Source organism: Oncorhynchus nerka, linkage group LG27 (genome assembly GCF_034236695.1).
Source record: "Oncorhynchus nerka isolate Pitt River linkage group LG27, Oner_Uvic_2.0, whole genome shotgun sequence".
In the NCBI taxonomy this organism is placed as follows: domain Eukaryota; kingdom Metazoa; phylum Chordata; class Actinopteri; order Salmoniformes; family Salmonidae; genus Oncorhynchus; species Oncorhynchus nerka.
In genome coordinates this window covers 14948914-14975002 of record NC_088422.1, presented here as the reverse complement: position 1 = coordinate 14975002, position 26089 = coordinate 14948914, and the positions used below count along the sequence as shown (strand labels likewise).

The 26089-nt window shown below is 47.6% G+C and overlaps 1 protein-coding gene across 1 annotated transcript in view; it reads left to right on the top strand.

Annotated features, from left to right (window-relative positions):
* The first annotated feature begins 4551 nt into the window (after nt 1-4551).
* The window catches only part of LOC115111158 (adhesion G-protein coupled receptor V1-like), a 248439-nt gene continuing 226901 nt past the window's right edge, over nt 4552-26089 (top strand). The window contains exons 1-8 of the mRNA XM_065011405.1: nt 4552-4731; nt 6805-6954; nt 19409-19504; nt 21287-21391; nt 21584-21697; nt 21905-22473; nt 22652-22922; nt 24016-24345. Coding sequence (XP_064867477.1) covers nt 4552-4731; nt 6805-6954; nt 19409-19504; nt 21287-21391; nt 21584-21697; nt 21905-22473; nt 22652-22922; nt 24016-24345 — 1815 coding nt within the window. The remainder of the gene's footprint in view (nt 4732-6804; nt 6955-19408; nt 19505-21286; nt 21392-21583; nt 21698-21904; nt 22474-22651; nt 22923-24015; nt 24346-26089) is intronic.

Here is a 26089-nt window from a genome sequence, read left to right as displayed (position 1 = left end):
GGTTTACTGAATACCCGTCAGATTAAATTATGTACATTTTAGCCATAGTCACTTATTGCATTTCTTAATTTCCCTCACCCTCTGGATGTTGAGAATGTTCACTGATCTAAACGTACATGTGAATTGCGATTATGGGGTTGTGAGCTGAGCGTATATGGCAGCTTTTCATGTGTGCATGTGTGTACATGTGTGTGTGTGTGTGTGTGTGTGTGTGTGTGTGTGTGTGTGTGTGTGTGTGTGTGTGTGTGTGTGTGTGGATGTGCGTGCGTGTGCGTATGCGTATGTGTGTGTATGTATGTATGTATGTATGTATGTATGTATGTATGTATGTATGTATGTATGTATGTATGTATGTGTGTGTGTGTGTGTGTGCTCAACTAGAGAATAAACCACCAAACAGAGGCTACATTCTGGTTAAAAAACACAGAAATTAAGAGAAACATAAAGAGCTTTTTCCTGGGAAAAACGGCTAAACTTCTGTGGCCACAGCATTGGTGGTTTCATCACTTGTTGTTGTGCTGCCTGGCTGAAAGTCCTGCTGGTGCCGGGGCCATCGGAGGAAGGCCTGCAGTGCCAAGCCAGGATTGGTAGAGACTTGGTGACACCTCCATTTTCAACATATCCTTTCCCTGCACTTTAATACCGTTTTAATTCAGCTTCAGGACGGTTCTGCCCAACGTATATTTACAGAATTCTCTGATGTTCGGCCCTGTAACACCGTTACGATGCACACGACGCACTCATAATGACACATTACATCATCAATAAGTACATACTGTATGTAAGGACACTTAGTGATGTATGATGTATGAAGACCCCACCTCTTTAAGGAATACCTAGGATAGGATAAAGTAATCCTTCTCCCCCCCTTAAAAGACCTAGATGCACTATTGTAAAGTGGCTGTTCCACTGGATGTCATAAGGTGAAAGCACCAATTTGTAAGTCGCTCTGGATAAGAGCGTCTGCTAAATGACTTAAATGTAAATGTAAATGAAGACACTCACCTGGGGGCTTATAACAAATCCTGCTTACAACTCTCCGACGAACCACCAAACAGGAAAAGCGTCAATACAGGACTAAGATTGAATCTGACTCTACAGGCTCAGTTTCCAAGTCCTGACAAGCATCAATCACAGATTGCAAAGGGAAACCCAGCCAAGAGCTGCCAGTGACGCGAGCCGACCAGACGAGCGGAATGCCTCTATGCTCGCTTCAAGGCAAGCAACACTCAGAGCATACACAGACCAGCTGGCAAATGTCTTCACTGAGATTTTCAACCTCTCCATGACCCACTTTGTAATACCTACATGTTTCAAGCAGACCACCATAGTCCCCGTGCCCAAGAACACCAAGGTAAGCTGTCTCAATGACTATCGCCACGTAGCAATCACATCTGTAGCCATGAAATGCATTGATAGGCTGGTCATGGCTCACAACAACACCATCATCCCGGAAACCCTAGACCCCACTCCAATTCACATACCGCCCCAACAGATCCACAGATGATACAATCTCTATTGCACTCCACACTGCCCTTTCACACCTGGACAAAAGGAACACCTATGTGAGAATGCTGTTCGTTGACTACAGCTCAACGTTCAACACCATAATGCCTTCCAAGCTCATCACTAAGTCTTCCTTAGAAGGGAATTGTCAGCATGAGACAGCAGTGTTATTCTGTTACACTTCAACACTGTTCTCACATCATCAACCAGACACTACACATGGTGTCATCAACGACCGCGAAGAAGCCGGTGACTGTACACACACACACACACACACACACACACACACACACACACACACACACACACACACACACACACACACACACACACACACACACACACACACACACACACACACACACACACACACACACACACACACACACACACACACACACACACACACACACACACACACTCCTGGTCCCACTGGCTGTGAAGTCTTGTCTGGTGAATTAATAATTCATGTTGAGACTACGGAGCGGGCCTGGCTCCTGGCAGCAGAAACCCTAGAGGCAGGCCAAGGCTGACCCCAGGAGCAGCCTGGTAACCCAACACCCGTCACATCGGCTGCACAGGATCCACTAATCTCCCCAGTCTCAGTTACTATGGGCCCAGCGTAGCCCTGTCAACCTGTTGCCAAGTCACTGACAGGTGACAGTGTCAAAACACCCCTGAGCACCTCTGTCACGCTCCTGGCAGCCGAGTGAGACCAGTTGCCTAAAGGCACTGCACCGTTTAGTGCCAATGATAAGCGGTGCAGAGTCTCCCAACTGTGTTCTCTACTCTTAAGCTTATGAAACTAGAGGCTTTATCACCCTCCTGAATGAAGCTCAATGCCCAACACTAAGAAACTTTCCTGCCAAGCGTGTTTGGCACTTTTGCATTGGGGCAATAATTCCAAACCAACTGCATAAATAAAATAAAAAATACAAATAATAATTATTACTTAGCTTGCTGGCGTGCAGTATGTATCTTGATCACAGCTTTAAGGTTTAGCTGAATATGCAGTCTAAATACAGTGAACACAAACTGGTTTGATATGAATTGGGATCTTATAAATTCCATCCAATGTGTTTCCACTCTGCAGCCTTCACTGTATCTGTCTGTATGTATCATCTCATCAGGGGTCTGTTGTGAGGTTGGCGTTAAGACAGCCAAGTCCCCTGTGTTCTGGCCTCTACCCTCCCTCTCCCTCTCTCTTCGGCTGAAAAGATCTGTGATGGACAGATATGGTTACTGTGGTTACCGCACCAATCTGTGCTCCACTGTCCTGGCCTATCGCCCCGCTATCTGGGGTCTCTGGACGCTGAGGCCTTTGATGATCCTGTGTCTGTCCTGTAACAGTACTGGCATGAGTGTGTGTGCAGTTGGACTGCTCAGAGCCTTATCAATGTCAGGAGGTTCTGACAGGCTCTCCACAGACAGAGAGCCTGCTCTGACAGACAGGCCCTGCATGGCCCAGAAGCCCCAGTGGTGCCGGTGTCAGGACAGACTGTTGCGCTGCACATAACCAGACCCAGGCAATACACACAGCATCTGCCCAGCAACAACCTTATTTGAAGGGTCTTTAGTTGTGTGTGCCAGAAGAAGTGAGTGATAGTGAGGTCATGATGGCTTTAGAAGAGGAGGGGATCTGTGAGAGAGAGAGTGTGATGTAATCTGTATAAGGGGGCAGGAAGTTCCCCTCCCCAGGGGAGAGAGCAGGCAGAAGGCCCATCTCTCCCCCTCTCTCTCCCTCTCACTCCCTCTCTCTCTCTCTCTCTCTCTCTCTCCATCTGTCTCCTCTGCCTCCCTCTGCCCTACTCTGCTACACAGCAGCTCTTAATCAACTTTTGATAGCTTTCAAAGCACCCTGTCCACCACAGGCATACACACAGACACACACATGCATGCAACCATGCACACGCACACACACACACACACACACACACACACACACACACACACACACACACACACACACACACACACACACACACACACACACACACACACACACACACACACACACACACACACACACACACACACACACACACACACACACACTCTGGATCACTATATCTGTTTTTCTGTTTCATTTAGATGTTCCACTATGTAGTTGTTTCACTCTGCTCTCTAGCATGACACCTGTATTGATTCATGTATCTCTCAGAAACACCCCATGATACTGGAAATAACTGATCTAACAGGGACGGAACATATGAAAAATGGGATGCTTTCAATGTCCAAGTTTCCTAAGACATTTCTCTCCCCAAAAAGGAAAACAACATGACTTCATTCATTGCGGGTGTATTTTTCAACCTTGTAATTTTCAGCAAATATTTAAATGTTCACCAGGATCTGGATGCCCACAACTTTGCATTATATTGACCACACCCACTGGTTGCGTTGTTTGTTTTGTCAATCATGACAGAAGAACGGATTAGATTCTGAGAAGAAAGGAGAGCGCTGGCAGTATGTGTGTATAAGCCATGACACGCTGACTCATAAAACCCCAAAGGCTATCAACTGTCTCTACGAACAACGTCACCTATGACATGTATTATTGATAGATGTGGTCAGGCGGAGGAGAAACTACAATCTAGGTCAATATAAAAACCCATAGACAGCATCAGTTAGGCCATGGAATAGTTTAGTTCAACTATTCCTTTATATTCCGGTGAGCAGCGGGACTATGGTTTTATCGGGGGCATTTCCCTTCTATCTTGCCAATCTGATCCTGTTCTGCTTATTCTGGAGCACCTAACCTATAACACTGTGTCAATGGCCAACATACACCAATATACTCCTCTTTTGTATCCCAACAATGTTCTATGAATGCTCAGTTTTGTGAAGATCTTCCTCAGTCTCTCTGTCTCTCTGTCTCTCTCACTGTCTGTCTGTCTGTCTGTCTGTCTGTCTGTCTGTCTGTCTGTCTGTCTGTCTGTCTGTCTGTCTGTCTGTCTGTCTGTCTGTCTGTCTGTCTGTCTGTCTGTCTGTCTGTCTGTCTGTCTGTCTGTGCCGTCTGTCTGTCTGTCTTCTATCCATCTGACAGGAATGCCAACTGTCCTCACACTAGCTGGGTTGATTCTGGCTCTGTCCATCCCGAGTGCCAGGCTTGAGTCAGCTGAGCTGAGGTTCCTGGGACAGACGGACTTTGTGGTCAACGAGACCACCGTGGTTCGCCTAGTGGTGGAGAGGATCGGAGACCCGGTCAACGTGACCACACTGGTTCTGGTAAGAACGACCTGGTCATATTCGACCTAGTGTTATCTAGATACCTTTGTGTTTACGTAATCTCCTCTAACTTGGCACTAGTCTCTCTGACAAAGGCTTGTAGGGGACAGTTGTGGGTAAGTGTCGGTTTAATGCAATGGTGTCCAGCCACGATTAGCAAATCAAATCAAATTCATTTATATAGCCCTTTGTACATCAGCTGATATCTCAAAGTGCTGTACAGAAACCCAGCCTAAAACCCCAAACAGCAAGCAAATGCAGGTGTAGAAGCACGATGGCTAGGAAAAACTCCCTAGAAAGGCCAAAATCTAGGAAGAAACCTAGAGAGGAACCAGGCTATGTGGGGTGGCCAGTCCTCTTCTGGCTGTGCCGGGTGGAGATTATAACAGAACATGGCCAAGATGTTCAAATGTTCATAAATGACCAGCATGGTCAAATAATAATAATCACAGGCAGAACAGTTGAAACTGGAGAAGCAGCACGGCCAGGTGGACTGGGGACAGCAAGGAGTCATCATGCCAGGTAGTCCTGAGGCATGGTCCTAAGGCTCAGGTCCTCCGAGAGAGAGAAAGAAAGACAGAATTAGAGAGAGCACACTTAAATTCCCGCAGGACACCGGATAGGACAGGAGAAGTACTCCATATATAACAAACTGACCCTAGCCCCCCGACACATAAACTACTGCAGCATAAATACTGGAGGCTGAGACAGGAGGGGTCAGGAGACACTGTGGCCCCATCCGATGATACCCCCGGATAGGGCCAAACAGGAAGGATATAATCCCACCCACTTTGCCAAAGCACAGCCCCCACACCACTAGAGGGATATCTTCAACCACTAACTTACCATCCTGAGACGAGAATAGCCCACAAAGATCTCCGCCACGGCACAACCCAGGGGGGGTGCCAACCCAGACAGGAAGATCACATCAGTGACTCAACCCACTCAAGTGACGCACCCCTCCTAGGGACGGTATGAAAGAGCCCTAGTAAGCCAGTGACTCAGCCCCTATAATAGGGTTAGAGGCAGAGAATCCCAGTGGAAAGAGGGGAACCGGCCAGGCAGAGACAGCAAGGGCGGTTTGTTGCTCCAGTGCCTTTCCGTTCAGCTTCACACTCCCGGGCCAGACTACACTCAATCATATGACCCACTGAAGAGATGAGTCTTCAGTAAAGACTTAAAGGTTGAGACCGAGTCTGCGTCTCTCACATGGGTAGGCAGACCATTCCATAAAAATGGAGCTCTATAGGAGAAAGCCCTGCCTCCAGCTGTTTGCTTAGAAATTCTAGGGACAATTAGGAGGCCTGCGTCTTGTGACCGTAGCGTACGTGTAGGTATGTACGGCAGGACCAAATCAGAGAGATAGGTTGGAGCAAGCCCATGTAATGCTTTGTAGGTTAGCAGTAAAACCTTGAAATCAGGCCTTGCCTTGACAGGAAGCCAGTGTAGGGAGGCTAGCACTGGAGTAATATGATCACATTTTTTGGTCCTCATCAGGATTCTAGCAGCCGTATTTAGCATCACACAGCACTAGGGCTGAACAGTGGAGCATTAGCCTCAACCCCGGTTGTCACCGAAGCTGGTCTGCTCCTGAGTTGTCAAATGCAGGTATCCTTAAGAGGATAAGATAAGTTACCTTTGTACTGTGGGAGGCAGTGTGTGAGATGAAAGGCCTGCAGTACGTTGGCAGTAACTGTCACCCATATCAGAATGAATGTGTCAGCTTCCACATGGGAGCCAGTGTCTTCTCCCTCCCCATGGGTGTCTGGCAAACTAGTGGCCTGTTTGGGGCTTTCCCAGGCCTATTGAAGCTATTCTGGCCTGGTTGGGGCTTTCCCAGGCCTATTGAGGCTCTTATATTATGGCCTGTTTGGAGCTTTCCCAGGCCTATTGAGGCTCCTATATTCTTTCAACAGTTCCTTAAATCTCAATACTCTATCCCTAGCAGTTGGCACAGTTGAGTTGACCCCAGCATTCTATATCTTCATACAGGCTGAGTGTGAGTCAGTCTGTCTTTAAGTGGTGTAAGATCAAGTCAAATTATTACAACATCAACTGTAATGGTGCTTCTAGTTGGAGGGAGATGACACAGGGGACTTTGAGGCCTCCACGGCTGCAGCCTTCCTGCTGTCGTCAGAGGCCAGTAAGACCATCTTCATCGCTGTAAGGGACGACGAGCTGCCCGAGGCCGACGAGACCTTTGTCTTCAACCTAAGGCTACAGGTAATGGAAAGAGAGTGTGTGTTGGGTTGTGTGTGTGTATGTGTGTGTGTGTGTGTGTGTGTGTGTGTTTTTGTTTGTGTGTGTGTTTGTGTGTGTGTTTGTGTTTGTGTTTGTGTGTGTGTGTGTGTGTGTGGTCATTCAAATTCAGGAGTTATTATGGTTTCCCTTGTACCATGCTCATGTGTCAATATGTGCGTGTGTGCATTTATATGTGTGTATGTGTTGCAATGCTTATGAGTGTGTCTGAGTGTCTTAATCCCTCACCCTGGTCCAACCACTGCCCCAGGGCCTCCCCATTTCAACACCAGCAGAAAGACTTGAGAGGCCCTGGATTCCCATTGATGTGTATCTATAGGGCTTCTCCAGGGCTGGGCCACAGGGGTTCACCAGGGCTGGGCCACTGGGGTTCTCCAGGGCTGGGCCACTGGGCTTCACCAGGGCTGGGCCACTGGGGTTCTCCAGGGCTGGGCCCCCGGGGTTCTCCAGGGCTGGGCCACCGGGGTTCTCCAGGGCTGGGCCACTGGGCTTCACCAGGGCTGGGCCACCGGGGTTCTCCAGGGCTGGGCCACTGGGCTTTTCCAGGGCTGGGCCACCGGGGTTCTCCAGGGCTGGGCCACAGGGGTTCACCAGGGCTGGGCCACTGGGCTTCTCCAGGGCTGGGCCACCGGGGTTCTCCAGGGCTGGGCCACCGGGCTGTTCCAGGGCTGGGCCAGTGGGCTGCTGAAGAAGGTTCCACCAAAAGACACCTTTGTGAGCAGAAAGTAATTCTGACAGCCAAGGCTTCACCACACAGTAGATTAAAGCCCAGAGTCAGGAGCTGTGTGAAGTCACAGTAAGACAGCCGTTTCACATCATCAAACAAACCATGTGGGAGAAACCAACGTGCTTCCTATAGCTGGGACCGTGCTACGGGGGGACAGGATGGACGGACAGACACTAGAGAACATATTGGAGGATTCCCTCACACGAGAAGGGTATAATCTAGAGCCCGGCATGGGGGTAGTAGGCCATGACATAGCCAAACAGTGATGGGCTGTGCAGAGAGAAACCTCTCCCACGATGCATAGAGAGGAGATCACCATGGTTTCCTTAGCAGGCTGTCGCCATGGTGTCATTGGCAGGCTGTCGCCATGGTGTCCTTAGCAAGCTGTCGCCATGGTGTCATTAGCAGGCTGTCGCCATGTGATTGATGATGAAGGGGCTGGCTCCCACTGTCTGACTGTCTACACGCTTTGACTAATGGCTCTGTAACAGACAGGCAGCCTACATCAGGCAAAGGTCTGTCTGAATGATGATCTACGTGCTAAGGGGCCTCACAGATCAAGCACAGGGGGGATGAGAGGATGATGGCTTGGCGAATCAGTCATTTCTGACAAGCAGAAAGCTGTTAGGCTCGATACATTTAAAAATGGATGGAAGGACAGTTGTTTTGGACAGGGTGGGATTGGAAGGACAGTTGTTTTGGACAGGGTGGGATTGGAAGGACAGTTGTTTTGGACCGGGTGGGATTGGGATTGGAAGGACAGTTGTTTTGGACAGGGTGGGATTGGTTGGAGATGAGAGGGTTTGGTGTTCCCCTTCTGCTTTTGAGTAATGATGTCATCACTAGCTGGGCTACACTTCCCAGGATGCTAGATAGAAGATTATAATTTTTATAATAGAATTCCAGACAATCATAAACAAAGGGTGAGCTGGAATTGTCCAGGAACGGTCCCTCATACTGTAATCCCACAGGGCAGGGCAGGGCTTGGGGTCTGGGCTTGGAGTCTGGGCAGGGCTTGGGGTCTGGGCTTGGAGTCTGGGCAGGGCTTGTGATCTGGGCAGGGCTACTGGGTCTGGGCTTTGGGTCTCGGCTTGGAGTCTGGGCAGGGCTTGGCGTCTGGGCTTGGGGTCTGGGCAGGGCTTGGGGTCTGGGCAGGGCTTGGGGTCTGGGCTTGGGGTCTGGGCAGGGCATGGGGTCTGGGCTTGGGGTCTTGGCAGGGCTTGGGGTGTGGGCAGGGCTTGGGGTCTGGGCAGGGCTTGGAGTCTGGGCAGGGCTTGGCGTCTGGGCTTGGGGTCTAGGAATGGCTTGTGATCTGGGCAGGGCTACTGGTTCTGGGCTTGGGTCTGGGCAGGGCTTGGGGGTCTGGGCTTTGGGTCTGGGCTTGGAGTCTGGGCAGGGCTTGGCGTCTGGGCAGGGCTTGGGGTCTGGGCAGGGCTTGGGGTCTGGGCTTGGGGTCTGGGCAGGGCTTGGGGTCTTGGCAGGGCTTGGGGTCTGGGCAGGGCATGGAGTCTGGGCAGGGCTTGGCGTCTGGGCTTGGGGTCTAGGAATGGCTTGGGGTCTGGGCAGGGCTTGGGGTCTGGGCTTGGGGTCTGGGTAGGGCTTGGGGGCTGGGATTCCTGTGGAGTGTTGGTGCTTGTTGGGTTGTGATGGTGTCCCAGAGGGTACGGACCCCTGGCAGGGCCTGCAGGCTGGATTGGGAGAGCGTTTGGATTCTGTGTCTGTGTGTCGGCTATGACAAAAGCTCAGCGCCTGAAAGAAAGCTCTGTTACAGCTGGGAAAAGTCATGTTTGAATAAAGGCGTGAAAGCAGAGGAGATAAGCTTTTTCTTTCACTCAGTATCTCATACACACACACACACACACACACACACACACACACACACACACACACTGGCATGCAAGCACACCCACAAACACACACACACACACACACACACACACACACACACACACACTGGCATGCAAGCAAACCCGCAAACACACATACACACACACACACAGAAAGAAAGGGGGGGGAAGAGTTGCATTTCTTGAATAAGGTTATTATTGGTAATAGGTTATTATTGTTCAGCTGATTTCGATACATATACCAAGCGAAATAGAGTCAGGTCAGGGTAGTTTAATAATAGTGGACCCTATACGGTCTTATCAGGGGTTGTGAAGCATCAACAGTCAGGCAGGAGTCAGGTGATGATATTAATTAATACAGGTGCAGAATGTAAATAAAGCTGGATCCAAAAAAACGAGGAAGAATGCCTCCAGACTAGACTGTCATTCCCTGGCCATAGAGAGGCTTTTTATTCTCTATTTTGGTTAGGCCAGGGTGTGACTAGGGTGGGCATTCTATGTTCTTTTTTCTATGTTTTTGTATTTCTTTGTTTTTGGCCGGGTATGGTTCTCAATCAGGGACAGCTGTCTGTCATTATCTCTGATTGAGAACCATACTTAGGCAGCCTGTTTTCCCACTATGGGTTGTGGGTAGTTATTTTCTGTTTTGTGTGTTTTGCACCTGACGGAGCTGTTTATTTTGTTCCTTGTTGTATTTAGTGGTCAGTTTATTAAAATAATGATGAAAACGTACCATGCTGCATCTTGGTCCTCACCTTCTTCCACCAACAGTCCCTACATAGACAGAGTGTCTATAACTTTGACAGTGTTTGTTTTTTACGATTGCTTACACACTAAAATTGAACTTTTCCCACAATCAGTAAAACCTTACACTCAAGGAGCAAAACACAAGGCTAGATTTGCACAACTGTAAGCACATTGTCAGCTTCACACTATTTGCAAAACATTACACACAGTGTATGTCTCTGTGTTCAGTATGATGAAAGTTAGAGGTAGTTTTGCGAGACAATGCTAACTAGCCTTCCCTTTAAGGTAATGAGTAAAAAAGATTTTTCCACACAGAAAATACAATAATGGTGCTTTAATGGTGTGGCTGCTGAGAGCTAGCCTGAGAGGTAGGCTGCTGAGAGCTAGCCTGAGAGGTAGGCTGCTGAGAGCTAATCTGAGAGTTAGGCTGCTGAGAGCTACAGTAATCTGAGAGTTAGGCTACTGAGAGCTACAGTAATCTGAGAGGTAGGCTGCTGAGAGCTACAGTAATCTGAGAGGTAGGCTGCTGAAAACTATAGTAATCTGAGAGGTAGGCTGCTGAGAGCTACAGTAATCTGAGAGGTAGGCTGCTGAGAGCTACAGTAATCTGAGTGGTAGGCTGCTGAGAGCTACAGTAATCTGAGAGGTAGGCTGCTGAGAGCTAGTGGTAGGATGCTGAGAGTAATCTGAGAGGTAGGCTGCTGAGAGCTACAGTAATCTGAGAGGTAGGCTGCTGAGAGCTAATCTGAGAGGTAGGCTGCTGAGAGCTAGTAATCTGAGAGGTAGGCTGCTGAGAGCTAATCTGAGAGGTAGGCTGCTGAGAGCTATAGTAATCTGAGAGGTAGGCTGCTGAGAGCTACAGTAATCTGAGCGGTAGGCTGCTGAAAGCTATAGTAATGAGCGGAGGCTGCTGAAAGCTATAGTAATCTGAGAGGGTAGGCTGAGCTGAGAGGTAGGCTGCTGAAAGCTACAGTAATCTGAGGTAGGATGTAGGGCTGAGAGGAGGCTGCTGAGCTACAGTAATCTGAGAGGTAGGCTGCTGAGAGCTACAGTAATCTGAGGTAGGCTGCTGAGAGCTACAGTAATCTGAGAGGTAGGCTGCTGAGAGCTACAGTAATCTGAGAGTTAGGCTGCTGAGAGCTACAGTAATCTGAGAGTAGGCTAGAGCTGTAATCTGAGAGGAGGCTGCTGAGAGCAGTAATCTGAGAGGTAGGCTGCTGAGAGCTACAGTAATCTGAGAGGTAGGCTGCTGAGAGCTAATCTAGGCTGCTGAGAGCAGTAATCTGCTGAGGCTGCTGAGAGCTAATCTGAGAGGTAGGCTGCTGAAAGCTATAGTAATCTGAGAGGTAGGCTGCTGAGAGCTACAGTAATCTGAGAGGTAGGCTGCTGAGAGCTACAGTAATCTGAGAGGTAGGCTGCTGAGAGCTACAGTAATCTGAGTGGTAGGATGCTGAGAGCTACAGTAATCTGAGAGGTAGGCTGCTGAGAGCTACAGTAATCTGAGAGGTAGGCTGCTGAGAGCTACAGTAATCTGAGTGGTAGGATGCTGAGAGCTACAGTAATCTGAGAGGTAGGCTGCTGAGAGCTACATTAATCTGAGAGGTAGGCTGCTGAGAGCTACAGTAATCTGAGCGGTAGGCTGCTGAGAGCTACAGTAATCTGAGCGGTAGATTGCTGAAAGCTATAGTAATCTGAGCGGTAGGCTGCTGAAAGCTACAGTAATCTGAGAGGTAGGCTGCTGAGAGCTACAGTAATCTGAGAGGTAGGATGCTGAGAGCTACAGTAATCTGAGCGGTAGGCTGCTGAAAGCTATAGTAATCTGAGAGGTAGGCTGCTGAGAGCTACAGTAATCTGAGAGGTAGGCTGCTGAGAGCTACAGTAATCTGAGAGGTAGGCTGCTGAGAGCTACAGTAATCTGAGTGGTAGGATGCTGAGAGCTACAATAATCTGAGAGGTAGGCTGCTGAGAGCTACAGTAATCTGAGAGGTAGGCTGCTGAGAGCTACAGTAATCTGAGAGGTAGGCTGCTGAGAGCTATAGTAATCTGAGAGGTAGGCTGCTGAGAGCTAATCTGAGAGGTAGGCTGCTGAGAGCTAATCTGAGAGGTAGGCTGCTGAGAGCTAACCTGAGAGGTAGGCTGCTGAGAGCTATAGTAATCTGAGAGGTAGGCTGCTGAGAGCTAATCTGAGAGGTAGGCTGCTGAGAGCTACAGTAATCTGAGAGGTAGGCTGCTGAGAGCTACAGTAATCTGAGTGGTAGGATGCTGAGAGCTACAGTAATCTGAGAGGTAGGCTGCTGAGAGTTAATCTGAGAGGTAGGCTGCTGAGAGCTATAGTAATCTGAGAGGTAGGCTGCTGAGAGCTAATCTGAGAGGTAGGCTGCTGAGAGCTAATCTGAGAGGTAGGCTGCTGAGAGCTAACCTGAGAGGTAGGCTGCTGAGAGCTACAGTAATCTGAGCGGTAGGCTGCTGAAAGCTATAGTAATCTGAGCGGTAGGCTGCTGAAAGCTACAGTAATCTGAGAGGTAGGCTGCTGAGAGCTACAGTAATCTGAGAGGTAGGCTGCTGAGAGCTACAGTAATCTGAGCGGTAGGCTGCTGAAAGCTATAGTAATCTGAGAGTTAGGCTGCTGAGAGCTACAGTAATCTGAGAGTTAGGCTGCTGAGAGCTACAGTAATCTGAGAGGTAGGCTGCTGAGAGCTACAGTAATCTGAGAGGTAGGCTGCTGAGAGCTACAGTAATCTGAGCGGTAGGCTGCTGAGAGCTACAGTAATCTGAGAGGTAGGCTGCTGAAAACTATAGTAATCTGAGAGGTAGGCTGCTGAGAGCTACAGTAATCTGAGAGGTAGGCTGCTGAGAGCTACAGTAATCTGAGAGGTAGGCTGCTGAGAGCTACAGTAATCTGAGAGGTAGGCTGCTGAGAGCTACAGTAATCTGAGTGGTAGGATGCTGAGAGCTACAGTAATCTGAGAGGTAGGCTGCTGAGAGCTACAGTAATCTGAGAGGTAGGCTGCTGAGAGCTACAGTAATCTGAGTGGTAGGATGCTGAGAGCTACAGTAATCTGAGAGGTAGGCTGCTGAGAGCTACAGTAATCTGAGAGGTAGGCTGCTGAGAGCTACAGTAATCTGAGAGCTACAGTAATCTGAGCGGTAGGCTGCTGAAAGCTATAGTAATCTGAGAGTTAGGCTGCTGAGAGCTACAGTAATCTGAGAGTTAGGCTGCTGAGAGCTACAGTAATCTGAGAGGTAGGCTGCTGAGAGCTACAGTAATCTGAGAGGTAGGCTGCTGAGAGCTACAGTAATCTGAGCGGTAGGCTGCTGAGAGCTACAGTAATCTGAGAGGTAGGCTGCTGAAAACTATAGTAATCTGAGAGGTAGGCTGCTGAGAGCTACAGTAATCTGAGAGGTAGGCTGCTGAGAGCTACAGTAATCTGAGAGGTAGGCTGCTGAGAGCTACAGTAATCTGAGAGGTAGGCTGCTGAGAGCTACAATAATCTGAGAGGTAGGCTGCTGAGAGCTACAGTAATCTGAGAGGTAGGCTGCTGAGAGCTACAGTAATCTGAGAGGTAGGCTGCTGAGAGCTATAGTAATCTGAGAGGTAGGCTGCTGAGAGCTAATCTGAGAGGTAGGCTGCTGAGAGCTAATCTGAGAGGTAGGCTGCTGAGAGCTAACCTGAGAGGTAGGCTGCTGAGAGCTATAGTAATCTGAGAGGTAGGCTGCTGAGAGCTAATCTGAGAGGTAGGCTGCTGAGAGCTAATCTGAGAGTTAGGCTGCTGAGAGCTACAAGAATCTGAGAGTTAGGCTACTGAGAGCTACAGTAATCTGAGAGGTAGGCTGCTGAGAGCTACAGTAATCTGAGAGGTAGGCTGCTGAGAGCTACAGTAATCTGAGTGGTAGGATGCTGAGAGCTACAGTAATCTGAGAGGTAGGCTGCTGAGAGCTACAGTAATCTGAGCGGTAGGCTGCTGAAAGCTATAGTAATCTGAGCGGTAGGCTGCTGAAAGCTACAGTAATCTGAGAGGTAGGCTGCTGAGAGCTATAGTAATCTGAGAGGTAGGCTGCTGAGAGCTAATCTGAGAGGTAGGCTGCTGAGAGCTAATCTGAGAGGTAGGCTGCTGAGAGCTAACCTGAGAGGTAGGCTGCTGAGAGCTATAGTAATCTGAGAGGTAGGCTGCTGAGAGCTAATCTGAGAGGTAGGCTGCTGAGAGCTAATCTGAGAGTTAGGCTGCTGAGAGCTACAGTAATCTGAGAGTTAGGCTACTGAGAGCTACAGTAATCTGAGAGGTAGGCTGCTGAGAGCTACAGTAATCTGAGAGGTAGGCTGCTGAGAGCTACAGTAATCTGAGTGGTAGGATGCTGAGAGCTACAGTAATCTGAGAGGTAGGCTGCTGAGAGCTACAGTAATCTGAGCGGTAGGCTGCTGAAAGCTATAGTAATCTGAGCGGTAGGCTGCTGAAAGCTACAGTAATCTGAGAGGTAGGCTGCTGAGAGCTACAGTAATCTGAGAGGTAGGCTGCTGAGAGCTACAGTAATCTGAGCGGTAGGCTGCTGAAAGCTACAGTAATCTGAGAGGTAGGCTGCTGAGAGCTACAGTAATCTGAGAGGTAGGCTGCTGAGAGCTACAGTAATCTGAGTGGTAGGATGCTGAGAGCTACAGTAATCTGAGAGGTAGGCTGCTGAGAGCTACATTAATCTGAGAGGTAGGCTGCTGAGAGCTACAGTAATCTGAGAGGTAGGATGCTGAGAGCTACAGTAATCTGAGCGGTAGGCTGCTGAAAGCTATAGTAATCTGAGAGGTAGGCTGCTGAGAGCTACAGTAATCTGAGGTAGGGCTAGAGCTGTAATCTGAGGAGGCTGCTGAGAGCTACAGTAATCTGAGAGGTAGGCTGCTGAGAGCTACAGTAATCTGAGTGGTAGGATGCTGAGAGCTACAGTAATCTGAGAGGTAGGCTGCTGAGAGCTACAGTAATCTGAGAGGTAGGCTACAGTAATCTGAGAGCTACAGTAATCTGAGAGGCTGCTGAGGCTGCTGAGAGCTATAGTAATCTGAGAGGTAGGCTGCTGAGAGCTAATCTGAGAGGTAGGCTGCTGAGAGCTAATCTGAGAGGTAGGCTGCTGAGAGCTAACCTGAGAGGTAGGCTGCTGAGAGCTATAGTAATCTGAGAGGTAGGCTGCTGAGAGCTAATCTGAGAGGTAGGCTGCTGAGAGCTACAGTAATCTGAGTGGTAGGATGCTGAGAGCTACAGTAATCTGAGAGGTAGGCTGCTAGGATGCTGAGAGCTGAGAGCTAATCTGAGAGGTAGGCTGCTGAGAACTGAGAGCTAATCTGAGAGGTAGGCTGCTGAGAGCTACAGTAATCTGAGAGGTAGGCTGCTGAGAGGCTGCTAATCTGAGAGGTAGGCTGCTGAGAGCTAATCTGAGAGGTAGGCTGCTGAGAGCTAATCTGAGAGGTAGGCTGCTAATCTGAGGAGGCTGCTAGCTACCTGAGAGGTAGGCTGCTGCTGAGAGCTAGGCTGCTGAGCTACAGTAATCTGAGAGGTAGGCTGCTGAGAGCTACAGTAATCTGAGCGGTAGGCTGCTGAAAGCTATAGTAATCTGAGCGGTAGGCTGCTGAAAGCTACAGTAATCTGAGAGGTAGGCTGCTGAGAGCTACAGTAATCTGAGAGGTAGGCTGCTGAGAGCTACAGTAATCTGAGCGGTAGGCTGCTGAAAGCTATAGTAATCTGAGAGGTAGGCTGCTGAGAGCTACAGTAATCTGAGAGGTAGGCTGCTGAGAGCTACAGTAATCTGAGAGGTAGGCTGCTGAGAGCTACAGTAATCTGAGTGGTAGGATGCTGAGAGCTACAATAATCTGAGAGGTAGGCTGCTGAGAGGTAGGCTGCTACAGTAATCTGAGAGGTAGGCTGTAATCTGAGAGGTAGGCTACAGTAATCTGAGAGGTAGGCTGCTGAGAGCAGTAATCTGAGAGGTAGGCTGCTGAGAGCTAATCTGAGAGGTAGGCTGCTGAGAGCTAACCTGAGAGGTAGGCTGCTGAGAGCTATAGTAATCTGAGAGGTAGGCTGCTGAGAGCTAATCTGAGAGGTAGGCTCTGAGAGAGTAATCTGAGCGGTAGGCTGCTGAGAGCAGTAATCTGAGAGTAGGCTGCTGAGAGCTACAGTAATCTGAGAGGTAGGCTGCTGAGAGCTACAGTAATCTGAGAGGTAGGCTGCTGCTGAGCTACAGTAATCTGATAGTAATCTGAGAGGTAGGCTGCTACAGTAATCTGAGAAGGCTGCTGAGAGTAATCTGAGAGGTAGGCTGCTGAGAGCTAATCTGAGTGGTAGGATGCTGAGAGCTACAGTAATCTGAGAGGTAGGCTGCTGAGAGCTACAGTAATCTGAGGTAGGCTGCTGAGAGCTACAGTAATCTGAGAGGTAGGCTGCTGAAAGCTATAGTAATCTGAGAGGTAGGCTGCTGAGAGCTACAGTAATCTGAGAGGTAGGCTGCTGAGAGCTACAGTAATCTGAGGTAGGCTGCTGAGAGCTACAGTAATCTGAGTGGTAGGCTAGCAGTAATCTGAGAGGTAGGCTGCTGAGAGCTACAGTAATCTGAGAGGTAGGCTGCTGAGAGCTACAGTAATCTGAGAGGTAGGCTGCTGAGAGCTACAGTAATCTGAGTGGTAGGATGCTGAGAGCTACAGTAATCTGAGAGGTAGGCTGCTGAGAGCTAATCTGAGAGGTAGGCTGCTGAGAGCTAGGCTGCTGAGCTAATCTGAGAGGTAGGCTGCTGAGAGCTAATCTGAGAGGTAGGCTGCTGAGAGCTAATCTGAGAGGTAGGCTGCTGAGAGCTAACCTGAGAGGTAGGCTGCTGAGAGCTATAGTAATCTGAGAGGTAGGCTGCTGAGAGCTACAGTAATCTGAGCGGTAGGCTGCTGAAAGCTATAGTAATCTGAGTGGTAGGCTGCTGAAAGCTACAGTAATCTGAGAGGTAGGCTGCTGAGAGCTACAGTAATCTGAGAGGTAGGCTGCTGAGAGCTACAGTAATCTGAGCGGTAGGCTGCTGAGAGCTACAGTAATCTGAGAGGTAGGCTGCTGAAAACTATAGTAATCTGAGAGGTAGGCTGCTGAGAGCTACAGTAATCTGAGAGTTAGGCTGCTGAGAGCTACAGTAATCTGAGAGGTAGGCTGCTGAGAGCTACAGTAATCTGAGAGGTAGGCTGCTGAGAGCTACAGTAATCTGAGTGGTAGGATGCTGAGAGCTACAGTAATCTGAGAGGTAGGCTGCTGAGAGCTACAGTAATCTGAGCGGTAGGCTGCTGAAAGCTGCTGAGAGTAATCTGAGCGGTAGGCTGCTAGAAAGGCTGCTAGCAGTAATCTGAGAGGTAGGCTGCTGAGAGCTACAGTAATCTGAGAGGTAGGCTGCTGAGAGCTACAGTAATCTGAGTGGTAGGCTGCTGAAAGCTATAGTAATCTGAGAGGTAGGCTGCTGAGAGCTACAGTAATCTGAGAGGTAGGCTGCTGAGAGCTACAGTAATCTGAGCGGTAGACTGCTGAGAGCTACAGTAATCTGAGAGGTAGGCTGCTGAAAGCTATAGTAATCTGAGAGGTAGGCTGCTGAGAGCTACAGTAATCTGAGAGGTAGGCTGCTGAGAGCTACAGTAATCTGAGAGGTAGGCTGCTGAGAGCTACAGTAATCTGAGTGGTAGGATGCTGAGAGCTACAGTAATCTGAGAGGTAGGCTGCTGAGAGCTACAGTAATCTGAGAGGTAGGCTGCTGAGAGCTACAGTAATCTGAGAGGTAGGCTGCTGAGAGCTACAGTAATCTGAGCGGTAGGCTGCTGAGAGCTACAGTAATCTGAGCGGTAGGCTGCTGAAAGCTATAGTAATCTGAGCGGTAGGCTGCTGAAAGCTACAGTAATCTGAGAGGTAGGCTGCTGAGAGCTACAGTAATCTGAGAGGTAGGCTGCTGAGAGCTACAGTAATCTGAGCGGTAGGCTGCTGAAAGCTATAGTAATCTGAGAGGTAGGCTGCTGAGAGTTACAGTAATCTGAGAGGTAGGCTGCTGAGAGCTACAGTAATCTGAGAGGTAGGCTGCTGAGAGCTACAGTAATCTGAGTGGTAGGATGCTGAGAGCTACAATAATCTGAGAGGTAGGCTGCTGAGAGCTACAGTAATCTGAGAGGTAGGCTGCTGAGAGCTATAGTAATCTGAGAGGTAGGCTGCTGAGAGCTAATCTGAGAGGTAGGCTGCTGAGAGCTAATCTGAGAGGTAGGCTGCTGAGAGCTAACCTGAGAGGTAGGCTGCTGAGAGCTATAGTAATCTGAGAGGTAGGCTGCTGAGAGCTAATCTGAGAGGTAGGCTGCTGAGAGCTAGTCTGAGAGGTAGGCTGCTGAGAGCTATAGTAATCTGAGAGGTAGGCTGCTGAGAGCTAATCTTAGAGGTAGGCTGCTGAGAGCTAACCTGAGAGGTAGGCTGCTGAGAGCTAATCTGAGAGGCAGGCTGCTGAGAGATACTCTGAGAGGTAGGCTGCTGAGAGCTAATCTGAGAGGTAGGCTGCTGAGAGCTATAGTAATCTGAGAGCTAGGCTGCTGAAAGCTACAGTAATCTGAGAGGTAGGCTGCTGGAAGCTATAGTAATCTGAGAGGTAGGCTGCTGAGAGCTACAGTAATCTGAGAGGTAGGCTGCTGAGAGCTACAGTAATCTGAGAGGTAGGCTGCTGAGAGCTACAGTAATCTGAGTGGTAGGATGCTGAGAGCTACAGTAATCTGAGAGGTAGGCTGCTGAGAGCTACAGTAATCTGAGAGGTAGGCTGCTGAGAGCTACAGTAATCTGAGTGGTAGGATGCTGAGAGCTACAGTAATCTGAGAGGTAGGCTGCTGAGAGCTATAGTAATCTGAGAGGTAGGCTGCTGAGAGCTAATCTGAGAGGTAGGCTGCTGAGAGCTAACCTGAGAGGTAGGCTGCTGAGAGCTATAGTAATCTGAGAGTGTGTGTGTGTGTGTGTGTGTTTGTGTGTACATGCGTGAGTTTGGGCGTGAGTTTGTGCGTGTGTGTCTGTGACTATGTTTGTATGCCTGATAAGGGGACAGGTTTATACATCTCTCATCATTGCTCTTCTTCCAGAGCTCCTCCAATGGCGTGAGACTGGGGACCCCCAACAGAGCCACTATCACCATCCTGTCCAATGACAACGCCTTCGGAATAATTTCCTTCAACTCGGTAAGACTCACCTGTCTGTCCAGTGTTGATTCTTGCTTGCATTCTGTTTCAACCAGTTTAAGACGATTAGTTCAACCTTCAGTAAATGTAAAGTGAATCCCAAGTCCTGAGCATTCTGTATTTAAAGTTTACTTTTACCGTGAAACTTAAATCACTGATCACAACAGGCACTTATTAGAGACATGCTTCTATTTGAGGCAGGCTTCTATTTGAGGCAGGTGTCTATGACTTAATGCAAACAGCTTTTGCCCATTTTCATAGTTAATGAGGAAGATTGTAATAAAGGTATTCATTTCCTGCACTAATGTGTTATCATTTCCTGCACTAATGTGTTATCATTTCCTGCACTAATGTGTTATCATTTCCTGCACTAATGTGTTATCATTTCCTGCACTAATGTGTTATCATTTCCATGGTGTCACGTTTCCTTTGTCTCAGTATGCCTTTTTTAATGAATTTTTATTTTTTCCTTGACAGAATAATTGTTCTCCTCTTTGACTGTGCATTTTTGGCAGTTCTTACTTTCGCCACTTAGAGGGCGATGGGCCGATTTCTGGTGTTCAGTACTTCCAAAGTTGTTGACTGTTTTTGTGCTTGCCAGTTAGCTGGATGTTCTCAGCTGTTAGCAGCCAATGGCTAGCAGTTCTCAGCTTCTTACTGACGATAAAAACAGATGATTGCCATCATTTTAATTACTGAATTATTTAATGTAACAAATCAAACATGAAACTTCGTAAACAATTCATGGTCATTCATGTTAACCTTGGGGTGGCAGGTGGCCTAGTGGTTAGAGGGTTGGGACAGTAACCGAAAAGTTGCTAGATCGAATCCCTGAGCTGACGAGGTAAAAATGTGTTGTTCTGCCCCTGAACAAGGCAGTTAACCCACTGTTCCTATGCTGTAATTGTAAATAAGAGTTTGTTCTTTAACTGACTTTCCTAGTTAAATACATTTTTAAAAAATCAACTCATATAGAATTCCTTTAGACCCGGGGTCTATTTGATACAAGGCGTTTATTTGCTGACATATGCGCGGTTGCCTGACTATTAAAGGGGACTGGCGGCTATTTGAGACTGAGTTTAATTGAAGTTTTACAGTAGTTTAAATTTGTCTCACTCTGCAGTCTTGTTTGTTATTATCACAGAGAATTTGAGAGCACGTAGGGGGTATAATTTGGCTACCGAATACAGTACGTACCATCTTAGATGTTTTGAGAGGGAAGGCTTTGTCACTGTCAGGATAAGGAAATGAGGTTTAGGACAAGGGTGCAGTGGGTCAGGAGTGGGTCAGGAGTGGGGGTTAAACGCCACAGAGCAGATCCATGCAGATGGTTGTGCAGAAGGGTTCAGGGGTTGCCAGGGGCAGCACAACCACAATGGCAGCAGTTTGCTCCCAGGACTTGTTAGTGGCAGTTTTTGGGGTTACTATGGTAACCATGTATTGGGGCTTGCCTTGCGCTCCCCTTGGGGTCTTATTTGGGATCTTCTTCGAAAATCATTAAAGGACTCTGGAATTATGATTTTGAACAATGTTTTTTTGTTTAGTTTCTAGAGTCAATATGCTCATTGTGTGGTCAATGAAACTTGTCGTCTTGTGGAGAGGAACTAATTCATTTCATAATCACTGAAGACTTTGTGTGAAACGTAAACAAACTTACTAAAGCTGCCTCACCCTGAATACTGGGACTGCAGGACCCTTTGTTTCTCAGGTGAAACAAAAGACAAGTTCTGACTGCCTTTGACTTATCCCCCCCCCACCCCTTCATCTTTCTCTCTCCTCCAGACTAAACAGATCGTCGTGGATGAGCCTAGAGGGAGGAGCCAGTATGTGCCTCTCAGCCTGGTCAGAGAGAAGGGGACGTATGGGACAGTGACGGTCAACTTTGAGGTGAGTTCACTGTAACTGACCCCTGTTTGACCTCCTTCATTAGGCCGTTTTCATTTTTAGCTACCTGGTCTACTTATGCCAACCTCACATGCACAAGGACACACACACACACACACACACACACACCTCTTTCAGGTAAACTTATTCCAGAACTGTCATTATGGCATTATGTTGTGTTTTGTACACGGTCAGATCTCTGGAGGCCCTAACTCTGCCCTGGAGGACCTCAGTCCAGACCAGGGGAACATCACCATCCCACCTGGACGGGCTATGGTGGTCTTCAGCCTCCTCATCCAGGATGACCAGGTACCCTGTCCTTTTTCCTCCTTTCACATGTTATCACACCTTTCACCAGACAACTCCACATCAAACACATGGATCATCTGAAGCTTTCTTTTGCTGGCTAAGTAAACCAGGAGTTACTAAACCATTGAGATAACACTATCTATTTACTGTATATATTTCTATATGGTAACATATCACTAAACCTTTTTTTCCTGTCATCTCTCTCAGATCCCTGAGGATGACGAGGTGTTCACAGTAAAGCTGACTGGCGTAGCGGGCGGGGCGCTCCTCAACCCCAACGGCAGCAGTGTAGAGCTGAAGATCCGCCGTAACGACAGCCCCTTGCGCTTCTCCCTGTCTCTGGTGGCCGTGGCCGAGAACGCCGGGGTCATCTCCCTGACCGTGACCCGTGGCAGCCTGGCTGACCACAGCCGTCTGGTGGGCTCCGACGACACAGAGGTCTCTGTAGATTACGTGGTCGTCAGTGGCGAAGGGGCGGGCAGCGCTACACCGGCGGTGGATTTTGTGGACCTGCAGACGGTGCACAGGGTGACGTTTCCCCCGCGGGTCTACAAGGTGCCACTGCTCTTCAGAGTCAACGATGACAAGGTGCCGGAGATCGCAGAGTCGTTCCAAGTGGTGCTGCTGGAGGATACTGTGAGAGGAGACGCCGTGCTGATCCCTCCCAAAGCCATCCTGGTCACCATCGAACCCAATGATAAGCCACACGGGGTCCTGTCAATCAGCAGCAGCCCTCTCACTCAGCCAATCAGTATCAACGAGGATGTAACGGACAGGTGGGTTGAACTACAGTCAGGAGGAGAATCTCATTGGATCAGGTTGAAGTGTTACACACAATTATCCCATTTTATTTTACATTGCATGGAAAAAAAAATGTACAATGCAATTTTTACATAATAGTTTCCAAACACATTGACACTCTTTTCACAACCCCACCCCCTCTCATTCCTAAAGATTTGACGGTATCTCCATTGTGAGGAACGGGGGGAACTATGGCGACGTCTCCGTCAACTGGACCATCAGTCGGAACTCCAGTGACCGCTCGCCTGTGTCAGATGACCTGAGCCCAGAAAGGGGCATGTTGCGTTTCAGGGCGGGCCAGATGAGTACGGCCCTGCTGTTGAACATCACAGCAGACAAGCTTCCAGAGGAGGCAGAGGCCTTCGTCCTCCAACTGCTGCCAGACACTGTGCAGGGAGGGGCCGAGGTGGACGAACCTATGGAGGTCAGTCTGGCCAATCACACTACAGCTATAGATTCGGATTCTACTGCTTTTGATTGATTTATTGATTGATAGGTCCAAAAGTATGGTTCTATCATTTCAGTTTCTATCATTTCTTCTAATACTAGAGTTTGATGATTTGTTTTGTATACATCCAAAGGTTTTTCTAGTATTTCTTAATCAGATGTAATATTCCTTTCTGTCATGTTGTTAATGCTGGTGTTTTGTGGAGCTCTGTATAGGCTTTTTTGGTTATTTGCCATACCAGATAGACAGTTTGAGAAAGTTGCTTGTCTGGGAGCTTAGTGCCATGTCTAGCACAGGGCAGTGGCTGGCTGAGAGTGTGTGTGTGTATGTGTATGTGTGTGTGTGTGTGTGTGTGTGTGTGTGTGTGTGGCACTGTAATGTCTTTGTCACAGCTTCCCATCTTAGCTATGTGTGAAAGGAATAGCTACATCTAAACCTTGTTTATGTTTAAATACATTAGAACACACACACACACACAGTGATTGGACTCTCAGCGTGTGGTATCTGCTGTCCTTATGTGTTTAGGGAATTCATTCAGAAGTGCTTGTAAGCATTAGAAGGAAACTCTTGTAGTTAATCACTGTATATGTCAAGTTTATATACTGTAAATTATTTACCACACAGTTCTAAATGCTACAACACAGTCCTGGACAAATGACTACAGTAAGTCCTAGTAAAAAAACTAATGAAAACTATTTCAGCCCATTTAATTAAAGAGGATGCATCTCTAAAATTATCCCAGGGCTCCTTTTTATGACAAGGATGCTTTCTCCTCTCCTTCCTCTCCTCCCTCCTTCCTATCCTCCCTCCTTCCTCTCCTCACTCCTTCCTCTCCTCTCCTTCCTTTTCTCTCCTTCCTCTTCTCTCCTTCCTATCCTCTCCTTCCTCTCCTCTCCTCCCTCCTCTCCCTCTCCTTCCTCTCCTCTCCCCACTCCTTCCTCTCCTCTCATTCCTATCCTCTTCTTCCTCTCCTCACTCCTTCCTTTCCTCCTTCCTTCCTTCCTCTCCTCTCCTTCCTCTCCTCTCTCCTTACTCTCTTCCCTCCTTCCTCTCCTCCCTCCTTCCACAGATGGTGTTTTACATCCAGGACAGTGATGATGTGTACGGCCTGTTCCTCTTCCACCCCGAGAAGACCCAGACCATCCAGAGTCAACCCGACAGCCGCTTCCTGTCCCTCAGCTTTCTGCGGGAGGGGGGTACCCTGGGGGAGGTGGCCCTGTCCCTCACCGCCCTCTACATCCCTGCTGGGCCCGCGGACCCTGGGCTGGCCCGGGACAGGGTCCTGAACGCTAGCCGCTCTACTACCGTGCTGTTCTCTCAGGGCCAGGACCAGGCCAGACTCACCCTGCCTATCCGCAACGACGCCTTCCTGCAAAACGGAGCCCACTTCCTTATCCAGGTGGGGTGAGAGGTCACAGATCAGACCTAGGATAACTATACTTTTAACTATTCTTTGTGAAACATTTTTTTAAAGTCAGGGCACAAATAGTTACTTTGGAGATGAATACAGATATTTGAATACAGATGTCAGGAAGTGACGACTTTTCAGAAACTATTGGCTGCCTTCAACTAATGGCAAAGCTGTATCTCAAATCAAATCAAATTGTATTTGTCACATGCGCCGAATACAACTAGTCTAAACCTTCACCATGAAATGCTTACTTACAAGCCCTTTCCCACCAATGCATTTTTAATATTTACAAAATAAACTAAAGTATATATTTTTTTAAAGTAACACATAGAATAACAATAACGAGGCTATATACAGGGGGTACCGGTACCGAGTCAATGTGCAGGGGTACAGGTTAGTTGTGGTAATTGAGGTAATATGTACATGTAGCAGTGGTGGAAAAAGTACCCAATTGTCATACTTGAGTAAAAGTAAAGATACCTTAATAGAAAATGACTCAAGTAAAAGTGAAATTCACCCAGTAAAATTCTACTTCAGTAAAAGTCTAAAAGTATTTGGTTTTAAATATGCATCAAAATAAGTATCAAAAGTAAATGGAATTGCTAAAATATACTTAAGTATCAAAAGTAAAAGTATAAATAATTTCAAATTCCTTGTATTAGGCAAACCAGACCGCACCATTTTCTTGTTTTTTAAATACTTTACGGATCGACTGGGGCACACTGCAACCCTCAGACATAAAGCCTGTATTTAGTGTCTGCAGTAGGAACGACCAGTGATGTTCTCTTGATAACTGTGTGAATTAGACCATTTTCCTGTCCTGCTAACGAGTAATTTTGTCTGTCATGGAAAATGTATGGAGTAAAAAGTACATAATTTTCTTTAGGAATGTAGTGAAGTAAAAGTATAAAGTTGTCAAAAATATAAATAGTAAAGTAAAGTACAAATACCACAAAAAAAACTACTTAAGTTGTACTTTCAAGTATTTTTACTTAAGTACTTTACATCACTGACATGTAGGTAGGGGTACTGCTTGTTGAAGATAGAAATAGAATGACTAGAGCACACACCATCTCCTGTTCTATTCCAATCTATCTGACAGTCATATTTGATCTACACAAAACATATACATTTGAACATTCTGTGTCGATTCTCCTGAATGTCCATTTCCCCAGGTGTACATAATCAAGTCAAACCACTTAACCAGTGCTATTTTGTACAGAGAAGTTTAAATAAGGTGCAACTACTGTGTCTTTTTCAACCACTGAAAAGGTTGAAAACGGCAATTAATTTTATGATACCTGAAAATACTGCAGAGTAATTCAAAGCCAGTTGTAAACAGCAGGTTGGGATGCTAAAACAATTTTGAACCGCTTTGTCCATCTGAGGGTGAATGTTCTTGTTTCAAACACACACTATACCATCTTTAAAGGGACAGTTTACTCAGAATGCAAACTAACATGATTTTCCACTGACCTTTGCTGTAGTTGATTTAAGGTCGTTTTGGGGTATTTAGTTTCCTTTCAACACGTAATAGGCATATTTTGTTACTGTTGGTTTTCTCAGTAACATATAACATTAAACTGTTCTTGTGTCTGCGTTAATATATTTGTTAGTCATTTTGAAACTGCAAAAATGGTCTACTCTCATGTTGAGGTGATTCATGTATTTAATTCTAGATTATAGGCAATATTACATTTCTTATCCAGGATCAAATCAAATCAAATGTATT